The sequence below is a fragment of the Phasianus colchicus genome, chromosome Z (genome assembly GCF_987193195.1).
Source record: "Phasianus colchicus chromosome Z, bPhaCol1.hap1.1, whole genome shotgun sequence".
NCBI classification, from domain to species: domain Eukaryota; kingdom Metazoa; phylum Chordata; class Aves; order Galliformes; family Phasianidae; genus Phasianus; species Phasianus colchicus.
In genome coordinates this window covers 36,239,501-36,265,961 of record NC_143476.1, presented here as the reverse complement: position 1 = coordinate 36,265,961, position 26,461 = coordinate 36,239,501, and the positions used below count along the sequence as shown (strand labels likewise).

Sequence of the window (26,461 nt, the reverse complement as noted above, 5' to 3'; positions counted from 1 at the left end):
GCTGTAACTCACTATAAGAGATAACACAGAAAGTCTGTAAATCAAACAATCTTCCTCTTAATGATATTTCAGCCATCTCAGAACAAGTCCAAGCATATTCTGAAATCTTTGTGGGCCATTCCATGAATGCAGCTTCCTCGAGTAAGGAATTCCACACTGCTTGTGGATTGGTGCTGCAAACCAGATCAAGGAAACAAATCCAAGTTATTGACACATATGCACACGGACATACAAAATAATTCAGGTGTCTGCAACAGTCTATACTACAACTCTGAAGAACTGCAGTGAAGCTATAGCATAGAATGAACTGCTTCAGAAAAGTGGGACTAATCATTCCATTAGAAAGTGTAATCACAACATTCAGTGGTGACACGTGCCTGCACCTGAGCAGATGCATCATTGAACTAGTATCTCCTAACACAGCTGCATAGGTTCTACCTATCTTTTGACAGCCATTAACTTAGGAATATAGATAGCCATGACAGTGAAAGCTCTTTTAACCCACAAGGTCACCATCTTGTCAGCTGTTTTACTTGATCTAATGAAGGTGTTGAGTCTCTTACAATACAAGAAACAGTCATCATTACAAATATATAACTATCTTCATATCAACAATTTGCTTGCGTATCATGAAGTGTACTTAAGATTGTACTTAAATTTTTGTAAACAAAACAATGACATGTTAAATTAAGATGCTACAGAACAATTGGCCTGAGAGCCACACTGATTCTAGAGTGTTGTTTTTTTTTTTTTATAACAAAACTTGTTTTCTCACATCCACAATTTTTTATTATTCTATTATCTGAATACTCCACTGAAATACTGTTCTGATATGTAACTTTCTGTCCTAATACTAAATTACTTACCTACTCACACACAGTTACAGTCTATTTACTTATTATGCTGTGCTCCCTACAAGAGCCTGCTACAAGAGAACTGCTATCAACAAACTTTTTGCAGACAGATGACCAACCTACTTCAGAAGCACAAGAACACCACAGAGACAATGTTCTACATTTTGTCCTTTACCTGACCATGGAGCTGACCAGCTTTCTCAGTCACTGTCTGAAACAAAAATCAAACCCAATGTGGAAACATTCTAGAAGAATGCAAAGATTGACACAGTTCTCCTGTAAGCTGAAGCACAACATGCAAGTGTTGGGGTTAGTCTGGAGAAGGAAAGAAATAAGACATTTTGACCACCAGTGTCCTCCTACATATTTATTAACACAAGTCTACAAAGGGATGACAGAATTCAAGTTCTCCAATTCAGTCCTCTCCCTTTCCCAGAAAGCACTGAAAGAAATGCTTTGAAGCATAATAAAGTATGACGTAGGACAAAGCTCTAAACACTGCTCTGCTAAAAAGGCAAGTGCTAAAAATGACTACACAAGAAGTTACTTTCGTCTAGATATTATGCTACAAATCCTTATTAAGTCTTTCTGTTGTGGCTCAGTCTTGCCAGAGCTCCTACTTTCTCTCTGTACACAAGCTTTCAGTTGGCTTATTTTTAGTTAATTGCAGTTTAGAAACTCCAGCTGGGAAACCAGTCAGAGCAACCAAATCCTGTCTGCAAAGTTACTCTTGATATCCTTCTTGCCACTGATTTTGACACACTTGGCAGGAACTTCTTCCAGTAAAGATGTCAGCTTACAAGGCCCTTACACCTATGCTGCTGTTTCAGCTTTCACACCACAACAGTCTGAGTTAACCACGGTATCTTTTGTCCCCATTCTCATACCAGCATCCCAAACACATCAATAACCTCATAATGGGTTAAGATTATTTTTTCTTAAATCACAAGCTGACTTACACCTCTCCTCTTTCTCTACAAGATTTCCACATTTGTTTGGAATTACTGAGCATTGATAAGAGCAACAGAGCATCCAACAACTAGATCAAATTGATTCTTTAGTTATTGAGTAGGAATTCAAAAATGGTGGAAAGTATAATTTTAAGCATTTCTTTAAAATAAGTAAAATCTGTAGTGGCAAATTACTAGTCCAGCAAGTGGTGTCTACAGGATGCAACAACCAATGACAATTTCATGAAACAATTTTTCTTAATCTACTGTGGCCAATTTCCCTGACTAAAAGCATATTACAAAACTGCAGATTACAGCAAGTGATACCTTCCTTGAAATTACATGAAACTTCCTTGAAAACTGTTCCATGATTTTAAGATTTCTGATAGCAATGTGTCAAAGATTCCATAACTCAGGCACTTATAACAAAAAGTTAGAGCAACCTCCTGTCTTTCTTGCTAGCCGCAGATCTTCCAGTATAGTCACAGATTATTCCATTTGTAATTAACTAACTCACATTTCATCTGAAAGATATACTGTTTGTTTTCCTACAGAATATCTCCTTTCTGGACTGCTTCCAAGATGAAAAATAATAATAATGATATGATCATAGCATTTCTACCATGCGACAAATAGAACAACAAAAAAATTGTCCCAATAAAATAATAATTCATCCTGAACACACCTTTCTCCTTGCATATAAACTGTAGCTTTGATATTTTTCTATGTGATTCTATTCAGAAGCAAAAGAATTTGTCCCAAAATCTACACTGTGAATAATGTTTTCAAGTTATACTAGCTACAAATTGTTATTAAATATTCATTAAATGAAGTTCTAATGCACACCCTATTAATTTTTGCAGAATCTCATTGGAAAAAACAAAATTTAAGGGTCACGATCAAGTGAGAAAATTCCCATTATTTTCTACTTCTGCAAAAATCTTTCCAAGAACTTTTCACATTCCTTTATTCTTTCTTCCATAGACTCCATTTGCAACAGCAGAGATGAAAACTCTACTTTCAAAGTGAGGATTTAATGTGAGGTACAATGTTATTGATGTCAAAATGAAAACATTTCAAAGAAAATGGAAGTTAAACTAATAAAAATTTCAAGGTGATATATTTGCATTAAAAACAAACACAGAAAACTGACATTTCAATATGCTGAAACAGAAGGAAATTATAGTCAATGATCATAAACAGGCAAACCTTTCTTCCTCCACTGCAAAGTTCCCTCCCAAACACATTGGCTCAACAGCGTGATCATCAGACACCATCAAAGAAAGTTGTTTTAGCATAGATAGCTGCTCTTCTGTAGGCTTGAATGCTCTATGGTTCTTTTAGCAACACAGTCAGCTCTACTGTCTCTGTTATCAATTATTGAAGCTTCCTGCTACACCAGAAACAAGATACAGTACACTCTTAAAAAGCCATGCAATGGCAATTTAAAAAAAAAAATTTTTTTTAATTTAAAAAGACTAAAAATGGAATAAAAAAATGACCAAAGTATTAGCTTCACTGATTTCATTAAGAAGAGACAAAGGTCTCTCTTCAGAAGAAGAGATTTAATATCAAATAATTAACGAAGCTGAGACGATGTACACTGCTGAAATATGAAGTTACTATAACACAATAATAGCTTAAACAATTTCTAAGGGCAGATACCATACTTGAAGTCGAAGATGTAGTGCAGACTTCTAAGAAGTCCTGAATATACTGCATGAAATACTTAACTACAATTTCAAATTCAATAGTTTCAAGAACTGTACACAAAATAATTTTGAAAACTGTCTCACTGTCTTCTTAAAAACAGGCGTTTCTCATTTGAGACTACAGACAATTTTGTTTGCCTTCTTTTTTTGTGTGGTTTCTTCAAGATTCATGCAGCAATTTTAAAAGAAATGCAAAATAAATATATTTTTAAGTATTTTCTAAATGTTAAAGTACAATGGTTATAATCACACCAAGGATATGATTTACGCTTGTCTGCAGTTTACACATGGTGAGTGTTCATATCAGCAGAAAGAATATGGAAAAGGAGATTTGCTCTACCAAGCTATAGCATTCATCATGCCCTGCTGGGGAGGAAGGGAGAGGAGAGAGGGGAAGGAGGCAGTGGAAAGCTCAGGCAGTGTCTTTAATTCCTGCTTCTCACCATGCCAACCAGCACAGACATGTAATACACTTCCTGCACATTATACACCTAGGCCATTTACCTCCTTTGCTGTATGAACAACTCACATTAAAAATACAATATGGTTTTAATGTACAACATAGAAGACATAAGAATTACCAAACAGATTGATACTGAGAAATTCTTCCATGCTCAGATGTTTTCAGCAAGCAAAGCCAAAGTGCATAAAAATGAAGTGTTTTGAGTTTCAATTTATGATCACTGCTGCAGTTAGCAAGTAACAGAGGGCTTCTGGAGAAGGGAAAGCACCAGGTGACTCATCTGGGATCCTGCTGGGTGAAGGAGGTATCACCATGCTGCCCAGGGGCAAACCAGCTGTGGGTGTGCTCGCTGTGTGCATTGACTCCTATGCAGCAGTGAAAATGCAATAAAACTCTCACTCACTAACCATAAAAAGACCCTGTTTTATCCTCCATATCTAGAAAATACACAGGTTATTTCAGGTAGCAATGACTAGCATATTACATTCTGCCTTTCAAAGCAGACAAGACTGAGAAACAAATAGATAAAGTGATGCTTTCACTTTACAAGTATGTAAAGCACAACGAATGCAGCTGAATGTGCTGACAACATTCGTGGCTGTGACACATACATCTTTCATGATGTGGGAGGAGCCAGCCCCACCAACACAGACATCAGCTAGCCAACTGTTACCTGTTGTCAGCCAAGATAATTGCAGCAGTGCTCTGGGTAACATTCAGGCCTCTAAATCTTGGCCAAATTCAGCAATTACATACACCAAACTGAACAGAGATGACACTACCATTAGCAACTAAGTTTCTATTACTCTCACCTTATTTAAATAACTGTCTGCTGTGGACCATTTCTTTCTTTTTAATTAATATTACTAAAAATATTAAATACCAAACATCATTGATTTTTTCCAAGAATACTGGCATCATACTTTCTTTTTGCTTCTTTTAATAATTAAAACATTCAAGTTAAGATGTTATAACTTGAGAGATACTAGCACACTCCAAAGTAGATGTGACTGCTGTTTTAAGTACTGTTGCTGCCTCCAATTGAAGGCAACCTTCCAAGTGCCTTCAATTTTCCTCTGCTAACCAGGAAAATGAAGCTAGCATGACTAACAGATTAGACTACAGAGCACTGACAAATTATTCATGCACTGTAAAACACTTCAGGGTTACTGTTGTCAAATTAACCTCAAAAAAGTGCTGCTCAGATTGCCAGCAGAGCAACATCAGCAGCAACACCAAAACACCTCTTGGTACATATTCTATTATTGCATAAGTATCAAAATTAAGAAAATTATGAAAGGCCTTTTAAAAAAATCAGATAAATATTTTTGTAGTAAATGTAAGTATTCTCCTTTCTGTTTTCGGCTTAAATTGCAAGATTGTAAAATCAGTCACTCTCTTCATCAGACCTGAATACAGTTACAATTACCACAGAACAGTTGGGTAAGAAGGGAATGTTAATTCTCAGTGCATCCATGACAATGGCTGGAGCTCCAGAAGTAGAACACAAACCAATAAACTTTGCATGGAAAGCACCATTTTAAAGGTATTAAAGGAATCCTGTATAGTTTTTATCACTTAAATTATTAACAGACTCTGGACCAAGCAGAGAAGCAGCTCATGCAGGTCTAACTCAATGAAAGAGGCAAGTAAGCACTGAGAGGAAAGTTATTTTGTACGGGTCATACTATTTTACTGTATATTCAAGTTCAATCTTATTAATACACTGTATCTCACTGTTAAATCAGTATTCTCTCTACAAACAAAGAGAGAAATTACAAAATATAGTGACAACCTGCTAACTTAAAGTCATTTGAAGCTAGGGATACACCGTAGAAGTGCAAGGATAAAAATGAAGAATCCAACTGTTCTTGCACATACATCCTCAGGTCATCCATAATGGCTAACATATTGAACAGTAGTTTTTGCTTCCACAGCTACCTGGCAGCACAGGTCACAGTCTTTCCATTTAAAATATTTGCCTTGCCACAGGTAAAATGCTTTAAAAATTTAAAACACATCCTCCCCGTAGAAACTTTCAACTGAAATAGAGACATGTGGTATGATTCTAGAACAAAACTGACTCCTTGTATTTGAGGTAAAACATCATTTAAGTCATAAAACTATCTTAGATTTTGACAAAAATAAAGAAATCACAAGCTCAAAATAATGTGTACTCTGGTTTTATATATAGGGGATGAAATAAAGAAAAAGCAACTTTGTCAGTTAAAACCCTGAAGTCATACTCCAGCCATTTTCAGCTTTTTGCATACAGTTTCACCATAGCCATTCAGTAATCATGTTTGCCCCTAACTGCTATAACAGAAACCAGAAATCAAGGTATTTGCTTTTTAAACACTCAATGGTTTTATTTAACTGAACATTTTTTTTCTACTGTAGTTACTAAGTACAATAATGAAAAAGAATGAAAAAAAAAAATCAAAGGACCTCATCATCCTGCACTAAATATGACTGTAAACATTCTTTTTCCACTTGCCATCTTAGAGCAGATTCTAAAAATCCTTTTATTCCCTTCTTCCAAAAAAACAAAATGCAACTAAATATTTGTTAGGTGTAAGCACCATGAATTTTCATTAAGCAATAAGCTCAGGAAGAACTAAAGAGTCATTTAGTCTGCTTGACCCCTCTCAAACCTTAGGCCAGCATTATGCAAGGACACAGTAATGAAAAGTACTTAAACTGACAACAACTCAATCACCGTTTCAGTTAAGCACAGATATTAGCTCTTCTAAACATAACTATAATACTGTGTGCTTTTTCTCTTTCCTAAAGTCAGCTTGCCTAGGTCATCTTCAGCATTAAGGAATACAATTTGGACACTTGTTATAATATTTTTCTAAAAAAGTGAATTGCTGTTTTCAATTTTCGGTCAGAATAGAAAAAGGTACACCAGCAGTTTGATTCACTGGTCCTCACTTGTAAACACTACATATACGTACCAAGAAAACCTGTATCTAACAGTGTTATTATCCTATATTCTTACAACACTCAGATTGGATTAAATTAGGGCACAACCAAGACCAATGTTTGAACAAAAACCTAGCAATGAAATTGGATAACAGAAATTTATCCATACTGACACCAGAACTGAATTTTCTGTCGCAAAATCTTCAACAGGAATACCAGCTTAGACTCTTTTTCCCATATATTCCATACTATTTCCCCACTGTTTGTCAAAAGGACAACCTAACTGAATAAAAAAATAACTTATCATCTCTACAGCAGAATCACAGAGCTGTGGCTGCATACCTGATGGCACAATGCATCCCAGCTGAATTAACAGCTTACTGACACAAAGGTGAATAAGCAGCTTATTGAATCTTTTGCTTTCCCTCTACCCTGCTCCATCTTGGGAATCAAATTCAACAGGCCAAGATGGAAAACAATTTTTTAAATAAAGACAAGGTTGTTTCTTCCTCCTGTAAGTAATACTCAATCTGCTCCATGTTCAGATGAACAGCATCTGGAGGTCAGAATGAAACTTCACTTTATCAGCATCAATAGAAGTGTTGAAGGTCCTTCCTGAAAGCGTATCATGATTAGCAACATTTTGCAAAGGCCAGCCTAAGCAGCCATGCAAAGGGGAAGCAATTTTGTCTATATTGCACAGAACTTACTAATAAAGAGGTCAGAATTTATATAGTATATTCCATAGTAAGTACTTGTTGTCTCTAATAAAATTCAGCAATTAACATTTATTTTTCACTTAACAAAAGATATTTGCAGTCAATCAATATTATTCTAATATCTTTCTCCCCAAAAAATTTAACAAATGTAATATTTGCAATATTTACATGTCTCTTTCCACTTATTATTTAATGAGAGACTCCTTTTCTCCTACTAAAACTACACTTTCATTCACAGAAATACTAGCACCATCCAACTTAAAAGTTAAATACAGACAAGGCACAGTGGTGTTAAGGGGACTTCATCAAAAAAGCTAATGCTAGGTTCAGTCTCTCATGATGCCTTGAATCAGCATTACAGAAACCTCTGTGTACTTTTCTACTATGACAGGAGGAAAATACCAATGACAGGGACAAAAGCTTCACAGTTAGCAGCATGAATATCAAGTCCAGATTGGCAAAGTTTTGTAACTCACACATAAGATCTAATGAATGCAGCTTCACTTGTTCTGTATTAAGCCTGAGTTTTGAAACAGTTTCTCTGTACTGGATTCTGATTCACAACTTTGATTACATATACAGGTTTACTTGCCAGCTCAGTTTTTCACATTTAAACTCTTTTCAAACATTTTCTGACTTCAGCATAACTTACTTGTGCCAGGCTCAAATTCAGATGTGCTTACATGCTTTCCACGTTTCATGCACTTTTATGCATTAGTATGTCACCTCAACCAAAGCTAGCAAGTAATCCCAGAAGTGGACAGTCTCCATCAAAAGAAGCAAACAAGTGAACAGGCAAAAATAAAATTGTTGTTGGAAAAAGATCTGCTGAAGGAAATTCAGTTTGATTGACATATGTTCAACAGATTTGAAAGTTGTTATTTAACTAAGAAGTACTTAAAGTATTTGTCTACTTTAACAGCATTGCCATTCCTATGTAAACTGAGAATGTGACAGTCCAAAAGTTCACAAGGCCCAAAATCCTGTCTTCAACACTTGCAAAGAGTACCTGAGACAGAAGAAAATAAGCACACAGCAATAATTTGACAGAGTATTCTCCCCAGAATTACATAGACAGATCTAAAAATAAGACTAAAATGTTAGAGATATAAACACATTAAACACAGCAAGCACGTAAATATAGTGTATCATCATAGACACACAATAGAAAAATCATTACCTAAGTAAAGGAAGAAGCAAAAATGCCAATCCTATTCAAAACAAATTTGTAGACAAGGAATCTTGACCTAAATAACATTCACTGCTCTCTAAATTGCCTTCCAAAAACTTGTGGCAGTAAACCTACAAAAAAATGGCTAAAAAAATGGACTAAGATTCAGATAACAAATCTTTACATTTCTGGGACAGACATCCCTGAAACATTTCTTTTTGTTTTTGGCTTTGTGAAACAGATTTTATTACTAGAGGATACAAGGATACACACAAAGCCAGAAAATCAAAGAATCATAGGGGTTGGAAGGGACCTCTGGAGATCATTTAGTCCAAGATAACATTGGCCTTCTTGGGCATAAGGACATGCTGATTCCTCATGCTCAACCCACTGTCCAACAGGACACCTAACTCCTTCTCTGTAGAGCTCCTTTCCAGTCAGGTCAGCCCCTAACTTGTACTGATACATGCAGTTATTCCCTTCCAAGTGCAGCACTCTGCACTTGTCCTTGTTGAACCCTCTGCAGTTCCTCTCCACTCAATCTGTCCACGTCTTGCTGAATGGCATCACAGCCTTCCAGTGTTTCAGCCTCTCCACTCAGCTTCATATCCTCAGCAAATTCACCGAAGGTGCATTCTATCCCTTGACAGAGGTCATTGATGAAGATGTTGAACAAGATTAGGCACAGTACTGGTCCCTTGGGAAAAGCACTACCTAAAGATCCCCACCTAGACTCTGTGCTACTGATCACAACTCTGAGACAACGCTATTAGACATGCCTTGTCTGTTTACACAATACAGGCATAATTATCTCCTTATTTTAATAAAGTTAACAAATGCCAAATTATTTTGCATAGTAATCACACTTCTTCCTTCTCCAGAATACTAATATAACTTTCAAAATATCTACAAAGAATTATACCCTAAAAATGCAGATGGTAACACATTAGTCTAGAGAAAAGCAGTAAGAATTTCAGCTTCATAAAACATGGACTTCAAAGCTCTATAATGCCATGGTTTTGATCAGGGCAGAATAAATGCATTAATTAACTCACAACAACTTGGACAAATATCAAGTATTCGTCTTTTTATCCCTTCTGTAAAAGAGTAATAATTAATGTGAAGATCATTACAAAGTTGTAGAAAAGTGGTTCTCTCCACTTCATTGTTAAAAGGAGCAGTGAGCATCAGAAGTTCAAGGCAATGAGTGTGAAAGCTACAGCCACATGAGCTTGACCCCAGGTGTCCTGGGATATCCTCCAAGGCCAGATATCCCTGTTGTGTCTCATTCATTCAGGCTGAGGTAGATTAGATATTTACAAGGTGGAAAGCATCTACCAGCTTGTCCCTTATTAGCTGGCAGACAGTCCTGAGCTGTTATATGTGTAGTGAGTTACTGAGCACATGTTGCTATTTTGATTTTAGTTCTGCTATTTCTACCAATTTAACACTTCTTTTCCATAATACCTGCCTGTTAGCTAGAACTCATCACTTTAAACTCATCCTAAAGGATAAGAATCCATGTATAATTTTGAATGCTGCAGAGACCAAGCAGGCACTGTGACACACAAACCCTGCTGTGCATAAAAAAAAAAAAAGACAGCTTTTATTTGTACTGCTACCTTTAGCTTATAATTTTCAGTAATGTTGTTTTATGATAGTATAAATACAAATTTTACTAGCAAGAAAGATGAATGCCTCCTACTTAACACTTAAATATGTAAAGATGAAAATTACAGTTTTCCCAACAGGTTAAAACAGGCTTTCTGTTCGAAGAGAAAGTTACTTCAGTAGATTCTTTTCAGATATATTCCTTCTTTAAAGAAGAAATATGATACTCAACACAATCCTTACCAAAATTTCCATCCTAATTCTTTAAAAGCAATTGAATGTGTGAAGGCATCTGTAAATAAACACCACAGAATCCTATGCTGTGAGAACCTCATTTCCTTAATCTTAATACTTTTCCACATCGCAAATACATTATCTGTATGATGTGGTACCACGTATAGTTTTGCTGTATTTTACATTTTACTATCCACAAGTCTGAAGATATTTACATGATGTAAACAAACAGTCTCCTACTTAAATCATCAGCAAGCTTATCTGTTTTCCATTTGGTCAGAAAAAAAAAACCTTACACACACTTCTGAAGTATAGAAGTGCCATTACTGGACTATCTATTTTATAATATATTATTGTGAATGATTAATATTCAGAAAAATATGGTTAAGCAAAGCAGAACTAATAAAATAGACCAGTTAAACAACAGTAAAAATAAGCAGCATTATATTCTGACAGCACAGGGCCTTGAACATTGATTATATTTTAGGTCCCTGCCAACCACAAGTGTTTTACTGTTTTATACTAAAAGAAGGAACAAGTGCACAGGAAAAGATGAAAAATGATTCATACCTTTAAATCAACAGCTGAAACATCTGTAACAAGGCTGTATAAAAAAAATGAGAGAAAATGAAAGATGTTAGAGGGCAAATTATTGCAAAGATAGTGGTAAAAAGTCTAAAGAAAGAAAGAAAACAGTTGCAAAAGTAGAACTGTGATGAGCTGTGGACTTTTCTCTTGCAAAGGAAATGGTTTAACAATGTACAGTACGGAGAAAAAACAACACATGACAGTCTGGATCACAATAGCAACCAGTCAAAGTTCTTCAAAATTGCTATATAAACCATACCCTTTTTACCATTAGTTTTTAAAAATAGTTCCTTGTGAAAATAACAATAACAAAAAGCATGAACAGTATTACAGGTATTTATCAACAGCTAAACCTTATAGAATGAAGGACACCCATTTCTGTTATTATCTCTATTGTTTTATAAAACTAAATAATGTACCAAACTTAGCTCATGACTAGCATATTTGGAAGGGAAAAAAAAAAAAAAAAACAACCCCATAACACCACCACCAACCTCCCTTCCCATGCATCCAAAAAAACCTGAATTGATATGAAGCTACCAAAAAGATTTCCTCTTCGAATGATCATTCATTTAAAACCATTAAACTACTTTGGTAAATATTTACTTCGGAGTGATAAAATCATTCAAGAACATAACAGTGATCCTATTCTCAACTTGATCACAACACTCCAAAGACACATATTTTGGATGTTTTTTTCTTTTCGAGTTTTTAATTTTTGGATTCACATTTTAAGCTTCTATCCACAACAAATGCCATGGATGTATATATTTTAATGAAGATTCATATTCACAAAACAATCATATAATTGCGAGATTTAAAAACTCTGAGAATTGCACACTTGAAATCAAGCAGATGTAAAGTAACAGAAGTCTGCACAATTATGTGCATCACGTAAATTAAGTATCACATGAATAAGCTACATGAAAGATTTGCATCAAGATTAACAATAGAGAATAATACTTTCATAAACAAGTTGAATTTCAAATTACTGCTTAAGATTTTCTAGGAGAGTAGTGTTGTTTGAAAGAAAAGCACAGTCATGTCTATGATACCCACTCTTCTTGTTCCTTTTCGCTGGTCTGCTTTGTTTCATCCTCGTTCGTCATTTCTTCCTGCATGGTATGTTCACATGCAGTAGTCTTTGATCCTCAGCTCAAGTCTGTTTCACCTGTTGAAACAAGCACTAATAGAACAGCCCCTGTTAGAATCATTTTTCAGAAAAAAAGCTTTGGTAATAGCATAGTTAATCATACAAAAAAGGACAAAATAATCTCTCCGATTGTCTACAGACTCATGAAAGCACACAACTTTAATGTAAACTACAGTAGAGTTTCATATTTCCCTATATCCATAAAGCCCACATCTCCTGTAGAAATGAATGCTGCATCTTTTCAGTATGCAGCAACAAGCGCCTCTCCCTCCGTCATTCAGTCCCCTCAAATCACAGAATGGCCAGGGGAAGAGACCTCAAGGATCATGAATCTCCAAACCCCCCTGCCTCATGCAGGGCCACCAAATATCATCATTCATGCAGAATGCAACTTTCCCTCCAGTGCATCCTCTAACAGCCCTCATTTCTTGAAACTCTGAATTGAATACATGAAAAATTATCTTTTTTCCTGATCAAAGTATACTGAAGTGATATAACTGTCAGAGTAAAATGACTTTAATGTTAAGTATGACTTCCTTCTGGTAGGGGGGACAGACCTGATTCTGATAAGAAAACTTATTTTTGAATTCTATTAATATTTAAATCGACAGATCGTGTTAGCATTCTAGGTATTTACACTGGTAATTCAACCAGTTATCACCTTAGAGCAGCCTACAATTTTAAATCAGATTGCTTTAGTTAAAAGTCAAGTTACTGGCACTCATTACACTAGAACAGTTTTAATCTAGGCTTCAGATGGCATTTTTTGAGAACTCCGGATCCTACTGAGACTTTGTTTATTATCAGTCTCCATTCATATCTTTTAAGACAAATACTAATATGATGACTCGTACCATGATAAAGAGCTCCTCCAATAAAACACTGTTCACAACAGTCCAAACAATGCTTGTCACAAGTATGTGTTAACAACATCTATTTTATACAAAGAAAAAAAAAAAAAAAAAAGATAAATCCCATGGCTGCAAAATAAAATTCACAAAACAAGAATTCCCACGGAATCACAACCTTGTTCCTTAGTGATTCTACAGCACTATTTACATTGCTACTGTCTCATCCTTTGACCAACAGAAAGCAAAGTATTTCAAGTGATTTTGCAGACAAGACTTAGCAGTGAAGAACTACTTTCAAGTTACTTTCAGACTTTTTAAGTACCCAAATTTATTTCCATATATATTTTTCTATTTTTGGAAAAGAGAACCATTATATGTAAAAAAATTGTTTCAATAAACTGAATAACACATTATTGGAGGAAGTGGTGTCATTCAGACAGAAAAGATCAGCCTGGAGTAACTGATCTACCAAACACTTCCAGACTAATGATGGATAAGACAACTCCATTTCTAAAGCAACAGGTAGCCAAAAATTACCTTTTCATCTAGGTAAAACAAACAAACAAAAAACATAACTAGTACCTAAATAGAATTATAGACACCAGTTTATTTTGTTTATCAGGAAACAATGTATATTTTCACTGACTCTTCCTTAGGGCACAAGCTAAACAATGTTACAGACCTATAAGACTGGGCAACATCTGTATTTTTTCAGTGTATATCTTCAGTTACTCTTCGGCACCCTTTCCCTATAAATATTTGGTCCTTCAGAGCAGAAAGAGCAAGGGAAAAAAAAAAAAAAAAAAACATTTAAAGACAAAAAAAAAAAATTCAAGAGAGTACCTGCATTCATACTTATCTTCTGAAATTGCCCAATCCTATATGGACAGCAAGCTTCTGTGTACTTCTACCAATCATATAGGAAGATTGTCAGCATTGTCAGCATTGCCAGAAGCCAAATGAAAGGTTAACAAATAATGTACGTATGAGTTCACGAGGCTTCCATGGAGGAAGTTTTCATACTACAGTTCCTACCATATCCAGTGCATTATACTGTGCAATGAATAACTTGAAAACAAAATAAACAAAGAAACCCTACAGATTACAATCTGATGGTGTTTTGGGAAAGGACAGGTAATGAACCAAGACAGAATGAACAAATGTAAAGCTAGAGTAATTCTTCTGGTAACACAAGATCTGAATGAGTATCTTGTCTGCATACATAAAGCAAGAAAAAGAAATTAGAGAGACTGGAGACTGGAAAATAGAGAGAGGGAAGTAAAGTGACATTTAAAAAAGTAAGAAAACATATGCATTATAGTAGGTACTAAAATGAAAAAAAAAAATGAACAAAAAATCCCAGAGAAATGAAACTAGAAGGAAAATCCTCATCAAGCCAAGAAAAGCCTGATAGGAAAACAAGACCTACGAAAATCAAGAGGGGTTATGTACAGCTTACAGATTGCACTAAGTTACCTGGCATGCATCTCAAATGCTGTATTCATTTAATTTGCAGTGATTTTTGGGTCACTGTGGCAACATGCATTTAACGCTGACTGGCAAACTGCATTCTAAGTGTTTCTAGTGTACAACATGTTCTGGTTAAGAGTTCGAAGGTGTGTGTCAGTCTGCTGTCTGATAATGAATGAAGCTTAATTCACATGCTTACTCAAAAAGAGCCCTACAAAAACATCGTCTCTCTGACATTTGCATAAACATTCTTGAAATCCTCCATGCTTTCCAAAAGTACTGGAATCTAGGAGTTACACAGAAAGCAAGAATCAAAGTTGGAGCAATGCTCTCTATCAAATCACTGCAAGATACAGGAGAACAAATCAGCAGCAGCCTGGTCTTGGTTACAGAGGGAAATTGCTTCGCGTACTTTTCACATGCTATTGTACACGTAGCAACCATGCCCCCTAAAGTCAAGAAAAGGGTTACCAAGTCCCTGATTTCTCTACATTGTCTGATACCAAACCAGAAGAAATTCTAAGATTTGATTTCTGCCTGTTGAACTGTCTGTGGATCACCCTTGTTTCCATGGTAAAAGCAATCTAAATCCCAAGGGCTGTTTGTTTACAGTGATAAGATCCCAGTGGGGATTACTGCGTGAGCATCTGGTGGGGTCAACCACATGACTAGAATCTATGTAAGAAAGCATTATATTGATTCCTGTGCTTCTGGTATGCACTTTTGAGGAAGTATGTCTTCTCCTAGCCTTCAAATGCCGCTACAATACACATGTCTTATAATGAATAACATCACCATGTTATACTATTTGTAGTATGGTGTGATTAAGAAAGTTAATTGCAGAGATAATGGTCAGATTGTTGAAGCATATGAGCATTCATCCCATCGGCTATCACCGGAAATTTAGGGTGCGGTTTCCTGGTCACTTTATGCTGATCTAAGGCTAAAGTGAGAGGAACCAGCCATACCGTTCCCCACCCACCTACTTTCACAGCTTTCCCTGAAGCTATCAGCAGCGTGGCAGCACGGTACCAGCACAATTTACCATGTAGCTCACACACACAAGTGCTTCACTATTATGCAAGTACAGAAATGAGCTGCTGAGGATGGTGCTGCACTTCTAGCAACTGACCTGTTAGAACAGCTTTAGTTAAATGGTAAACAGCAATAGCAAGGAAGAATGCTATCAACAGCAACAGTCAAAACACTTTTTCCTTTTCATCTACCTACTTGCAACAGTGTCAAAAATGTTGCCTTCAACTGCAATGTAAAACTTGCATCCACAGATTTGATAAGATGAACTCTGTATTCACATACTGATATGGAAAAACGTCTCAAACACAAAGCTCATGCAGTACAAAAAGAAATTTAAAATACATATGAACAATGGTCAACATCAGAAAAACTGAAAGCAAAAGTGACATTCCATGAAACACTGTTCCTTAGCAGAGCTACAGGCTTACTTTCATTATAGAGCTAAGTCCCACCCTCACATTCTGATACAATGCGGGTTTAATAAGCATGTCAGTCTACACACACTTATGTTTGCCAAAGGCAATCAGCTAGCACGGCATTCCTGCAGTGGGAACATTCATAAACAGCCCCTGGTGAGAGTCTGCATACTCAATTGCTGATCTCCCCCCCAGGGCACCAAAAGTTTTCTTGACTATAGATGAAATAATGTAAACAATATTTTAAGAACGAGTAAAGAATTTGTGAGTGATTTAGAATTCGCTATTTTCATGTTTCTGATGTCAGAAAAGTCATACTTCCAATTATATTAGATGCTGCTAGTAAGCAAGTTTATTCACTGAACAGTATTCTCATGTGCAGGGACGTTTTCACCCGATATTTACTTAGTATGAACATCTTTCCTGGACATATAACTCAAACTGCATTAGAATCAGATATCAACAGAGGAGTTATGTTAGAATTATAAATCCTACATTTTCTTATCATATGAAAAATATATAATGCAAATCCCGTAAATATTTGTGAACTCTAGGGATAATTACATATATGCATCTCTTTAAAAGCTTGAACATAGAATCATAGAATTGCTCGGGTTGAAAAAGACCCGAAAGATCACCAAGTCCAAATTCAACATCAGCTTCCAGAATTCAGAAGCTTTGTAAAACATAGAGGTTTGGTCCGATAATGGAGTGGATGAATTTAACTAGGAAATAGATATTCAGTTTCAGTATTTACTGCTATTCCTGACTTTTTCCCCTTAAGAAAGTCAGTATCTTCACTTAAAGAATATACAATATACATGTACACACAAGCTCTGCCATCAACAGTCAATTGAAAATTATAGCTTATATCGTTGCTAATGGCTTTCAACTTAATCACCTTAACTTGGATCACATTTACCTCCAAATGCAATAATATTAACAGACAGCCAATTGCTTTGCCATAAAAAGGGAAAATTTTCATTTAATCACAGAACAACTCAAGCTGGAAGGGACCCACAAGGACCACCGAGCTCAGTCTCCGACTCCACACAAGGCTATCTAAAACCCAAACCCTATACTTGAGAGCAGTGCCCAAACGCTCCCGCAGCTCCAGCAGCTCAGGGCTGTGCCTGCTGCCCTGGGGAGCTGTGCCATGCCTGCTGCCCTCTGGGGCACAGCCTTTCCCTGACCCCCCCCGACCATCCCCTGGCACTGCTCCACATCGCTCCCTCTGTCGCTGTCACAGAGCAGAGCTTATTGCTCATAGGCAGCTCATTGCCATGAAGCATCCCCTCAGCTCCTGTGCTCTACGCCGTGCAAAACAAGGGGCCGCAGCTGCTCCCTGCACCTCTTGTTCTCCAGACCCTTCCCCATCTTTGTCTTCAGACACTCTGATAGTCTGATGCCCTTCTCACACCAGCACGCAGCCTGCACGCAGTGCTGGACAAGAGGCCACACAGCGTTGAGCTGAGGGGATAAGCCCTCCACTCACCTGCAAGCAGTGCTGGACCCGATGCACCCCAGGGCACAGCTGGCCTTTTGGGGCTCCAGGGCACGGTGCTGACTCACATTCAGCTTGCTGCTGGAGAGAAGGTTCCTGATCCAAACAAAAACATTTCCTCTTTGTTTAACTTCATGCTTTCTTATCCCCACTAGAATTAAGTTTTGTATTCAAAGTAGCTTCTGCATCTAACAGGACACAACTACTCCCTGTAAGTACCATCCCCTGGTTCCAAAGAGTACAATTTTATTCTATCACTCTTCTTATTCTGAAAGGTATTTAACAACTAAAATACAAGACAGATTTTATTATTATTATTATTTTAATTATTCATTGTAGGGTAGTTTTACTCCAGTGCCTCAGCAGCTTGTGTTTTAACTGCCTGACAGTTCGGACATCCTGCAATCAAGTTCAGCTCTCAGAAAGCCCTCAGCACCTTCCAACAAAAACCCAGTCCCTTCAAGCACCCTGCAGAGCATGCCTTCCTGCAGTGCCAAGGCTGCATCACAAACCACAGCATAAAACCTGCAGTTATCATCAAAACCTGCATCACTCCCAAAACACCTGAAAAGCTCTGTCTAGGAAAATTTCTTTCAAAATGCTCCACTGATCTGCCTGTAACACGTCCCCAGACTTTGCCTTATTCTCACTCTCAGTGTGATGTTAAGTCTCTAAGACTCCTTCTGAAGTTTCTCAAAAGCTTATTTTGAAGCAAAGGGTAAAAAAAGCTGATGGCACTGAACATATGCTTCATTTTTTCAAGTACCTTCCAAAAAGATACCTTGCACCATCTTCCTTACACCATTTTTCCTGGATTAATCAGCACTTACTCAAGCATTGCCCTCAACCTGCCTCCCTATCACAGCTTCCACCCCAACCGTGTCGAAAGGCATCCGAGAAGGCTGGGCTGCACTGCCACCAGTCTTGAGGTAAAAAGGAGAGAAGGAAGCTTCTGACTCTCTGCTTCAGAGTACGTGGATCCCGGGAGCAGTCCGGCTGCTCCAGGTCGCAGTGTGAACTTAGCGCTGGTGATACCTACATCTCACATAAAGATGTACTGCCCTGAGTGATCGCTTTCACGCATAAGGAGAAAGAACAGAACAGCCCGCTTTTACCTGACAGAACTTACGTCAAGAACAGCTTCTCGGGACAGTCAAATTTCTCAGCACGCTGAAAAAAGCATCAGGCAAAGAAAAAAAAAAAAGGAAAAAAAAGCCCGAAACAAACAAACGAAAAAAAACCCATCCACAACCGCGTTCGTACCTAAGCAACGAGCAAAGCTGACAGCACGCATCACCGCTCCACTTTATTACCCAGTCCTGAAACTCCAGCCAGGACCCGCGGCAATGCCCGGCCCCGCGCACGGCAATGCCCGCGGCGGAGCGGAGCGCCGCGCTGCCCGGCCCCGCGCACGGCACAGCACGGCTCGGCTCGGCACTGCCCGGCACAGCACGGCACTGCCCGCCCGCGGCACGCACCCACCGCGCCCGGCCGCCGCTCCAGGAAAAGGGAAGGGAAATAAAGCAGCGTCTCGGCGCCGGAGGGAAGTCAGGCACCGGCATCGCAACGCGACTCCGCCGCCGAGCCGGCTAGGGAGAGGCAAGAAGGAAAAAGGGACGAACCCAGAGAGCAGAAAGCGATCGGCGCGCCGCCAGCCGACTCCGTCCTGCCGAGCACCTGGCGGGGCGGCGGGGCGGCAATATCCCCACGCCGGGCCCGGCCCCTCGCGAGCACCGCCCCCCCCCGCCCGGCTCCCACCTTTCGCCTCCCCCGGGCGGGGGCCGTCCTCCGGGCCCCTCTCCCCTCCCCCGAAGTGGGAGGAGGGAGGCGAGGCGAGGCCGCTCCCCGCCCCGCCCCACGTGAAGCCCCCCGAGGATCGCCAGCCCCCGGGATCAAGTGCCGCGGCACCTCGCCGCCGCTCCGCCGCAGCGCCCGCTCCGCCGGCGGGGACTCACCCGTCCATTGCGCAATCGGGGGGCGCGGGGCCGGCGAGAGCTGCCGCCGGTGGGCGTGGAGAGGGGCGCGGCCGCCACTGCCTTCCCGCCCCTCCGGTCCCGCCGCCGCTGCGCAGGCGCGCTGAGGGAGCCTCGACCCGTCCTCGCCGCGCGTGCGCAGGGGCCGCTGCCGCGGGGACGGTCTTTGCCTCTCGGGCGCGGCTGGCTGTGCGGTGATGCGGAGAGCGGGCGAGCCGCTTCAGGCCCTCGGAGGAAAGAGGGGAGGCCCTCGGCTGTGGTGCCGTTCCCTCAGCTGGTGGCGTTTCGCCGCGCTGTTCCTCGTTCTGGGCGCGGAGGAAATCCGCAGCCCCAGGCAGAAGGGTCCCAGTCACGAGGCGGTTCCTGGCGCAGCCCGAGCCCTGTGCCTCCCACAGCCGGCAGCGGGGCGTGGAGGCCGGCTGCTGCGCTCCCGTAGAGCTCTTTGTCCAGTGTGTCCCCGCAGAAGTGCGTGTGCTGTGGAGGCTGCTCGCATCTCTCTTGGTGTGAGTGGCAGAAGGAGAGACTGCTTCAGTGCAAACCTTGTGTGTGGTGTCAGTGCCCACCTGACAGGCTTGGTGCCCTTACAGTATGAATCCTCTGACACAAAGTGGGGAAAAGGCTTTCACTGTTTCACATTCAGTGCCTCACGCAGACAGAATGTGTGACAGCACCGTTTATGGGAAGCAGTGGGATTTGCTAAATATTTGCATCTCCTGGAGTTCATGCAGTGCAAGATGCAGTCCGTCACTGAGGCTTCTGGTCTGCAACCTAATGGTCTCCCATTAAGTGATGAAAGAGCACAGGGGGAGTGAGCTGTGAGCACTTCCTAAGAAGCGATACCTGTGTCCCGTCACCTGCACCCACTGCAGGATGAGAAGCTGCAAGGAATTTGACCTGGTTCTTGTCCGCAACAAAGAGCGCCCAGGAGAGTGGGTGCTTTGGAGATGGTGGAACGTATATGCCAAAGCTTTGGTCTGGGTTTGATCAACAGCTGTAGGCTGAGAGTCTTGTCAATCTTGGCGATGGAGTGTGTCCAGAGAAAAGCAGCAAAGCTGTGAAGGATCTGGAGCACGAGTCCTGTGGGGAGTCAGTGTTGGTTATTAAAAAAAAATTTCTTCTCAGAAAGAGTGGTGAGTTATTGAAAAAGGCTGGCCAGGGAGGTGGTGGAGTCACTGCCTTAGAGGTGTTTGAGAAATGTGTGCATGTGGCACTTAGAGACAGGGTTTGTGGGCATGGTGGGGTTGAGATGATGGTTGGACTTGATGATCTTAGAGGTCTTTTCCAACCTTAATGATTTTATGATTCCATAAATAGGATGAATTTTTAATCCATTTGAAAGCTGTGAAGTCTACAGTGGCAAGACCCATCATCCCTTTTCTACTTTTTGTACCCCAAAGTATGGTGGTGCATTGTAAGCACAACTGCTAGTGAGGCCAGCCTGTACACAATGTTAAGTATGAACTGACCTTTGGGGAAAAAAAAAACAAAAAAACAAAAAAAACCCTTATTTTTTAAGCTAGATTTGCCCCCTAATGCAAGGTAAAAAAAGTGGATTTCTGTGCTGATTTTCTGCCTCAGGGTGAAGAATGGATTCATAGGGCAGGAAGCAAGAGTAAGTCACTTGCAGAAACAGGGAAGTTTGAAATAAGTCTCCCAAATTTTTCTAGTTTGAAAGTACAGTTTCATATGTACTTCAAACTCATCTGAATTCACTAACCTGGGAAAAGTTGTAATCTCAAGTGGAAATTAAAAGAAAGTTTTATATGCTTTCCAACTTAGACTAGATTTTGTTTAACTGCCTTCTAGTGAAAGCAAAACATTGTTCATTGCAAAATGCATTGAAATGACAAACAATTGATATAAACTACAATCTGAAACCACCATGGTTTCCACAGTTTCACTCTTCCATGAACAAAACGTTCAATGCTATTGCTACTTCAGACAGCTGAATGTACTGGGTCAGGCAGTAAAGATCATATTGTCTTAAGCTATTTTTTAAATTGCTCTAAATATGGGTGAATAGAAATACAATAGGTTTTTTTTTTTCAGTTCAGTTCAAATAAGAATTTAAAGAATTTTAGAGAACTAAAACTCAAATAAAAATTAAATGTCACCTGTGGAAGAAATGAGGATATGAATGTGTTGTTTGTTTTAGTTGGTCATTTTTCAAAAGGAATTCTTGAAAACAGATTTTTTGAACAATATAGAAATGTTTAAAAACTTGCTTTTCAGTTTCCCCATGAAATACAGAACAAGACAAACCATGGCCATCAAAAAAAGAAAAAAACAACCTGCCCAGCATAATGACTGTTAAGGTAAGATTAGAAGTACTTTGACGAACATGCATTTGAAGAAATAAATATTATTCCTAACATCAAACTAAAATCTGTAATATCTGAATCATTTGGGATGATAAAAGAGCACAGAGATAGATTCTAGTATATATATTAGGAGTATTTGTTTATATGCATTGGAATCTACAAGTGTAGTCAATATATCAGAGTGTATTAGTACGTACACATTAGAATATGCTTATGTTTTATAACATACGTATACATCAGCAATTGTTTATACACATATATTTCAGTGTTACATGATCAATTTTGAAAGATCTTTTCTCTGGAAGTCAGGCTGTGAAAAATGCCCTGCTGTTTAATTCCTTGGCACGCGTTACAAGTGAAATACACAATGTAATTTGGAAATATTACGAGTGTTCTCTTGTAATTGATCTCTACACCATAAAAAAAGAAATGAATGTGTTTCACCAGTAATTATCTAGATCATGCTGCCATTGATGAATGCTTTTTAATTCATTTCCAGCTGCTGTTCACAATGCCAATAGAAATTTTAATAGGTTGCTATGATATAAAAAGAAAATAAACCCTTTGTGATAAGACATGTGATCTGGTTGTATCACATGCAGGGAACAAAAGAAAAAAAGAAAAAATTAAACATTCTCATCATGGAAAGGAAGAAGCAAAGGGGAGAGGGGGAAAGATGTAAAAAGGATGTGAAAGAAAACACTCCTAGGAAGTAAGATTAGGCACTGGGAGTTGTTTCTACCCTCACTTGGCTGCTTTCACTGGTACGTTTTCTTGTTTTTTCTAATTGTTCAGCAATTTTACTCATCCTTTTCTTTTCTGCTTGCTTCCTTGGCCAGTCGTGTCTGTTACTTTCCTTTTCCTGTAAATAGCACTCTTCCTGATAAATGTCAAATATTTACTGTAACTTCAGGGAAGTTGGTGGAATTGTACTGTCTACAAATAGGGAGTGAGTGATGATGTTGAATGGACATATTGTTTTTCATCTGACTCTTTTATAAATACATATATACTGGATGATGGTCTTGTTTACGTTAAAGTGTATAGTGTAATTTAGTTAAATAGAACTTCTAGCAATGGCAGCAGTCTGTATGCATAGATCCAACTGTAGCATCAAAGCCTGAGTGTGCAATAGCTATTCCACTCAGTATATGAATGTTTAGATAGGTAAAATCAGTTAACATAATGTCAACAACATATGTTTACCTATTTTCAGCAGCAAAGTGTTTTATAGAAAATAACTGTCTTTGAAGTTATGTATATCAAATTAGAACAAACAAACAAACAAACTAGTACCTTGCATATTTTATCTTACGTGTATCTTATTAATAAGGTCAAAAGGAATATCAATAATACTTGCTTACAACATCCCTAATAAACAGAATTTTCATGTTCTTTAGCTATATATTTTTGAACTAATTGCATGAAACTCTTCTTGATTTAGGCTCACCTATTTGAAAGGTTTTCTTTTATGATGCTGGACACCTAAAACATTTTCTCTTTTCTGATTGGTTCAGTTTTTAATGTTTGCCACAAAATCACTGTGTAGTCTTCAAGTAATAGTTCTCATATACTGTTGCCAAGAAGAGAACATAATGTATAAACTGACTCAGTATCAAAATTAGACATAAAACTCTTGGTTCCAAATCTCCTTCTTCCCTGTGTCTCACCTGACATGACTGCTTACATTTCCGTGATTTAATTTATACATCTGTAAGTCAGAAATTGTATTTATTTCGTAACAGAGAAATTAATGACCATCTCAGAAAGAATATGCTTAACTTTAACAGTGATGAGCAATTTAGCATCACCTTTACTCTTTTCTTGCCACACTAACTAGTAAAAAGTATGAGTTTTGTCTCTTTTCTAACACTTACTGTTAAGTCATTTTAAGCAATACACACAATTGCGGTCAAATGTTGGCTTTCATAGTTGTCTTCTGAACAGTACTATCATCACAACAGATTCGTAGTTTACACATCTTTGCTACATTTCTTATTGTACCAACCAGGTGTGTCAAGTGAGTGCTGAATCAGTTCTAACTCATAGAAACACACTCATTACTATATGGTTTTAAGAATTTGAGTTTTTTACATTTATTTGTTTTTGGCAGCTAAAAGATCCTCTAACCTGTATTTAATGTAGTGAGAAAATATCCCATTCTCCATTTTATTTAGATTCCATTTATCTGAAATAATTTTTTGCATCATTGTCTTTCATGAAATTCTCATACTGAACCTTTTCAGTTCTCTGTATAATGGTGTATGTACTTAGATGTGCTGTTTCTGCAAATTCAATACAACTTCTATTGGGATTTTCTTTGTTTAATTTGTTAGGGGAAAATAAATAAATAGTTTTATTGCCCATGACTAGGACATATAGTTTGCTCTTAACTGGCAATGCATGAACTTTACTAACAACCGTGGTTCAAGACTAGTCCCAGTTAAGCCTGACAACTCGCTGTAATTTGTTGTGTCCTCTGCTGTTTTAACCCAACTACTTATTAAGGTCATTCCTCAAACTCAGTTTAAAAAAATAACCTCCTTCTCTGCTTCCTGCTGGGGTCAGTCCTGATGGCCAAAGTGAGGATAATAATTTTCAGCAATGCAGACAGCAGACATATGGAGAAAGTAGCCATGAACTTAAACCAACCAACCTTGACATCACTTTCAACAGCCATATGGCTGTTTGCTCCTGGTTGTGTCCATTGGTCCCTGCAGTACACTGCATTACAAGCTGCATCTCTGAGTTTGGCTGGATTCTGGGGAGATGCTTAGCAAGGCATTTCATCCAAGTGAACTAATTCTGCTGAGTGGACCCAGGTGGCAATTAGATGTTGTGGTTTACATTCCTGTCCTTTACTCAGGAGACTGATGCAGTACAGAAACTGGGTGCAGAATCTTAGCAGGCTCTTACTGACTGCACAAAAAGGAGAAATGTTTTTTTTTTTTCCAGGCTATTAAAAGCTGTGTTTATCAGAATGCCAAATTTAAGTCATGCTGGAATGCCTTTGTGTGGCCGTGGTTTAAAAGGATTTTAACTTTATTTTTTCCTGAGAGATGAGCTTGACAAATTTCTGTTCAGCTAGCAAGTGTAAAGAACAAATGTGTTAAACTATATGTACTATTGCAATAGTCACATATTAGGTTTCTACTGAGGAATTCAATTAAAACTGCTTCACAAGAAAGTCTGAAATATACTGATGTGGAAAATGATTTTCTAGTTAGGATTTGATAGCCACTCTGTTTTAGTTCATATCCTGTTTTCAATGTGGAACCATTCTTAGACAGTATTGAGCCTAAATAGCATTTGTTGACAATTGGCAAAATAGTATTTGTATATCTCATGGAATTGCTAAGAGACCAAAGCAACTAAATCATGCATGATGAAAACAACGTAGCTAACTTGTGAGCTGTAAGTCCTGAACTGCTGGAATACTCTAGCAAGATCTGAGTCACAGAGGATAAAAGATTGTGTGAAGACAGAGATGATTTTTGCAGGTCTGAGTGTTGAATGCACTAGGAAATGGTACATGATAGAAAGCAGTAGCAGAAAAAAATATCATTTGTGTTTGTTGTTACCAAAGATTAATCTCTAAAGCAAGATCTAGCAAGCTTGGATATATAAAATTATGCTAGAAAATTAGCATGTTAGTAGAACCACCTAGAGCTGCAAAATTCCACCTCTCAGAGCACTAAATAAATTCTGTTATTAAAATAAGCATTGGGCATTGGACAGTTCATGGGAAACCCTTGGAATGCCACCCCAAATCCAGTTTTAAGCTCAGAGGGAGCCATTTTAATCACATAGGTCAGAAGACAAGTGAGAAGCTCAGACTGAATGTGGGACTTTCTGTTTCACCTCTGTGGATAACTAGTTTTCTTTGCTGATAAAATAGAACTAAACAGAACCTGCTGCACCTGCCTGTTCTGAGATAATCCTCATCTTACGAGAAAAATAAAATTGTCTAGGATCCATCTAGTGAGTATGGCAGCAGAGATCTCATTCTTAGTCATTTTTGCTGCCCTTCTCTCAGGAGTCAACAAGCTTGGGTGTATATGTAATGACTCATTGCAAATCTAGTGGCTGTTCTGTAGATGCATGTGAGATTGTGGCCTGTTCTCAATCTAATTTAGAATACATGCCTCAAAATGGTCAGCAAATATCATCCAGTGTTTCTCATTACATTTTTATTGTGCTGTTTGGGCAAAATATTATTTTTTTCTTCCTTGTGTGTATGTGAGTTTCCTTTGTTAAAAAAAATAATAAATCTCCAAACCCCTTGAATAACACCAAAATTCTATTTCATATAGTCTGTTTTATTTCTTCAATATGCATTTTTTCAATGATGCATTTTGGCATCGTGATTTACTTCACATTTAACAGTACTTACTGCCACAATATAACATGCAAGAATATTTTGATGCCTTAATAATTCTGATAATACTAATTAAATTCCTAATGTTGAAGACCATTTGGCCTAGGGTTTCTTAGTCGATTTGGTTGTT

General features: G+C 38.4%; 1 protein-coding gene across 12 annotated transcripts in view; it reads right to left on the bottom strand.

The window, feature by feature from the left end:
- Positions 1-19,879, bottom strand: part of PTBP3 (polypyrimidine tract binding protein 3) — a 55,231-nt gene extending 35,352 nt beyond the window's left edge. For 2 of the 12 annotated variants that reach the window (XM_031609769.2, XM_031609771.2), the window contains exons 1-3: positions 19,282-19,408; positions 12,290-12,416; positions 11,213-11,246 (exon numbers count right to left, since the gene is read on the bottom strand). In XM_031609769.2, coding sequence (XP_031465629.1) covers positions 11,213-11,246; positions 12,290-12,351 — 96 coding nt within the window. In that variant the 5' untranslated portion in view covers positions 12,352-12,416; positions 19,282-19,408. The other 10 variants (XM_090131068.1, XM_090131066.1, XM_090131070.1 and 7 more) reach the window with 10 other exon arrangements.
- Between the last annotated feature and the right edge of the window lie 6,582 nt (positions 19,880-26,461).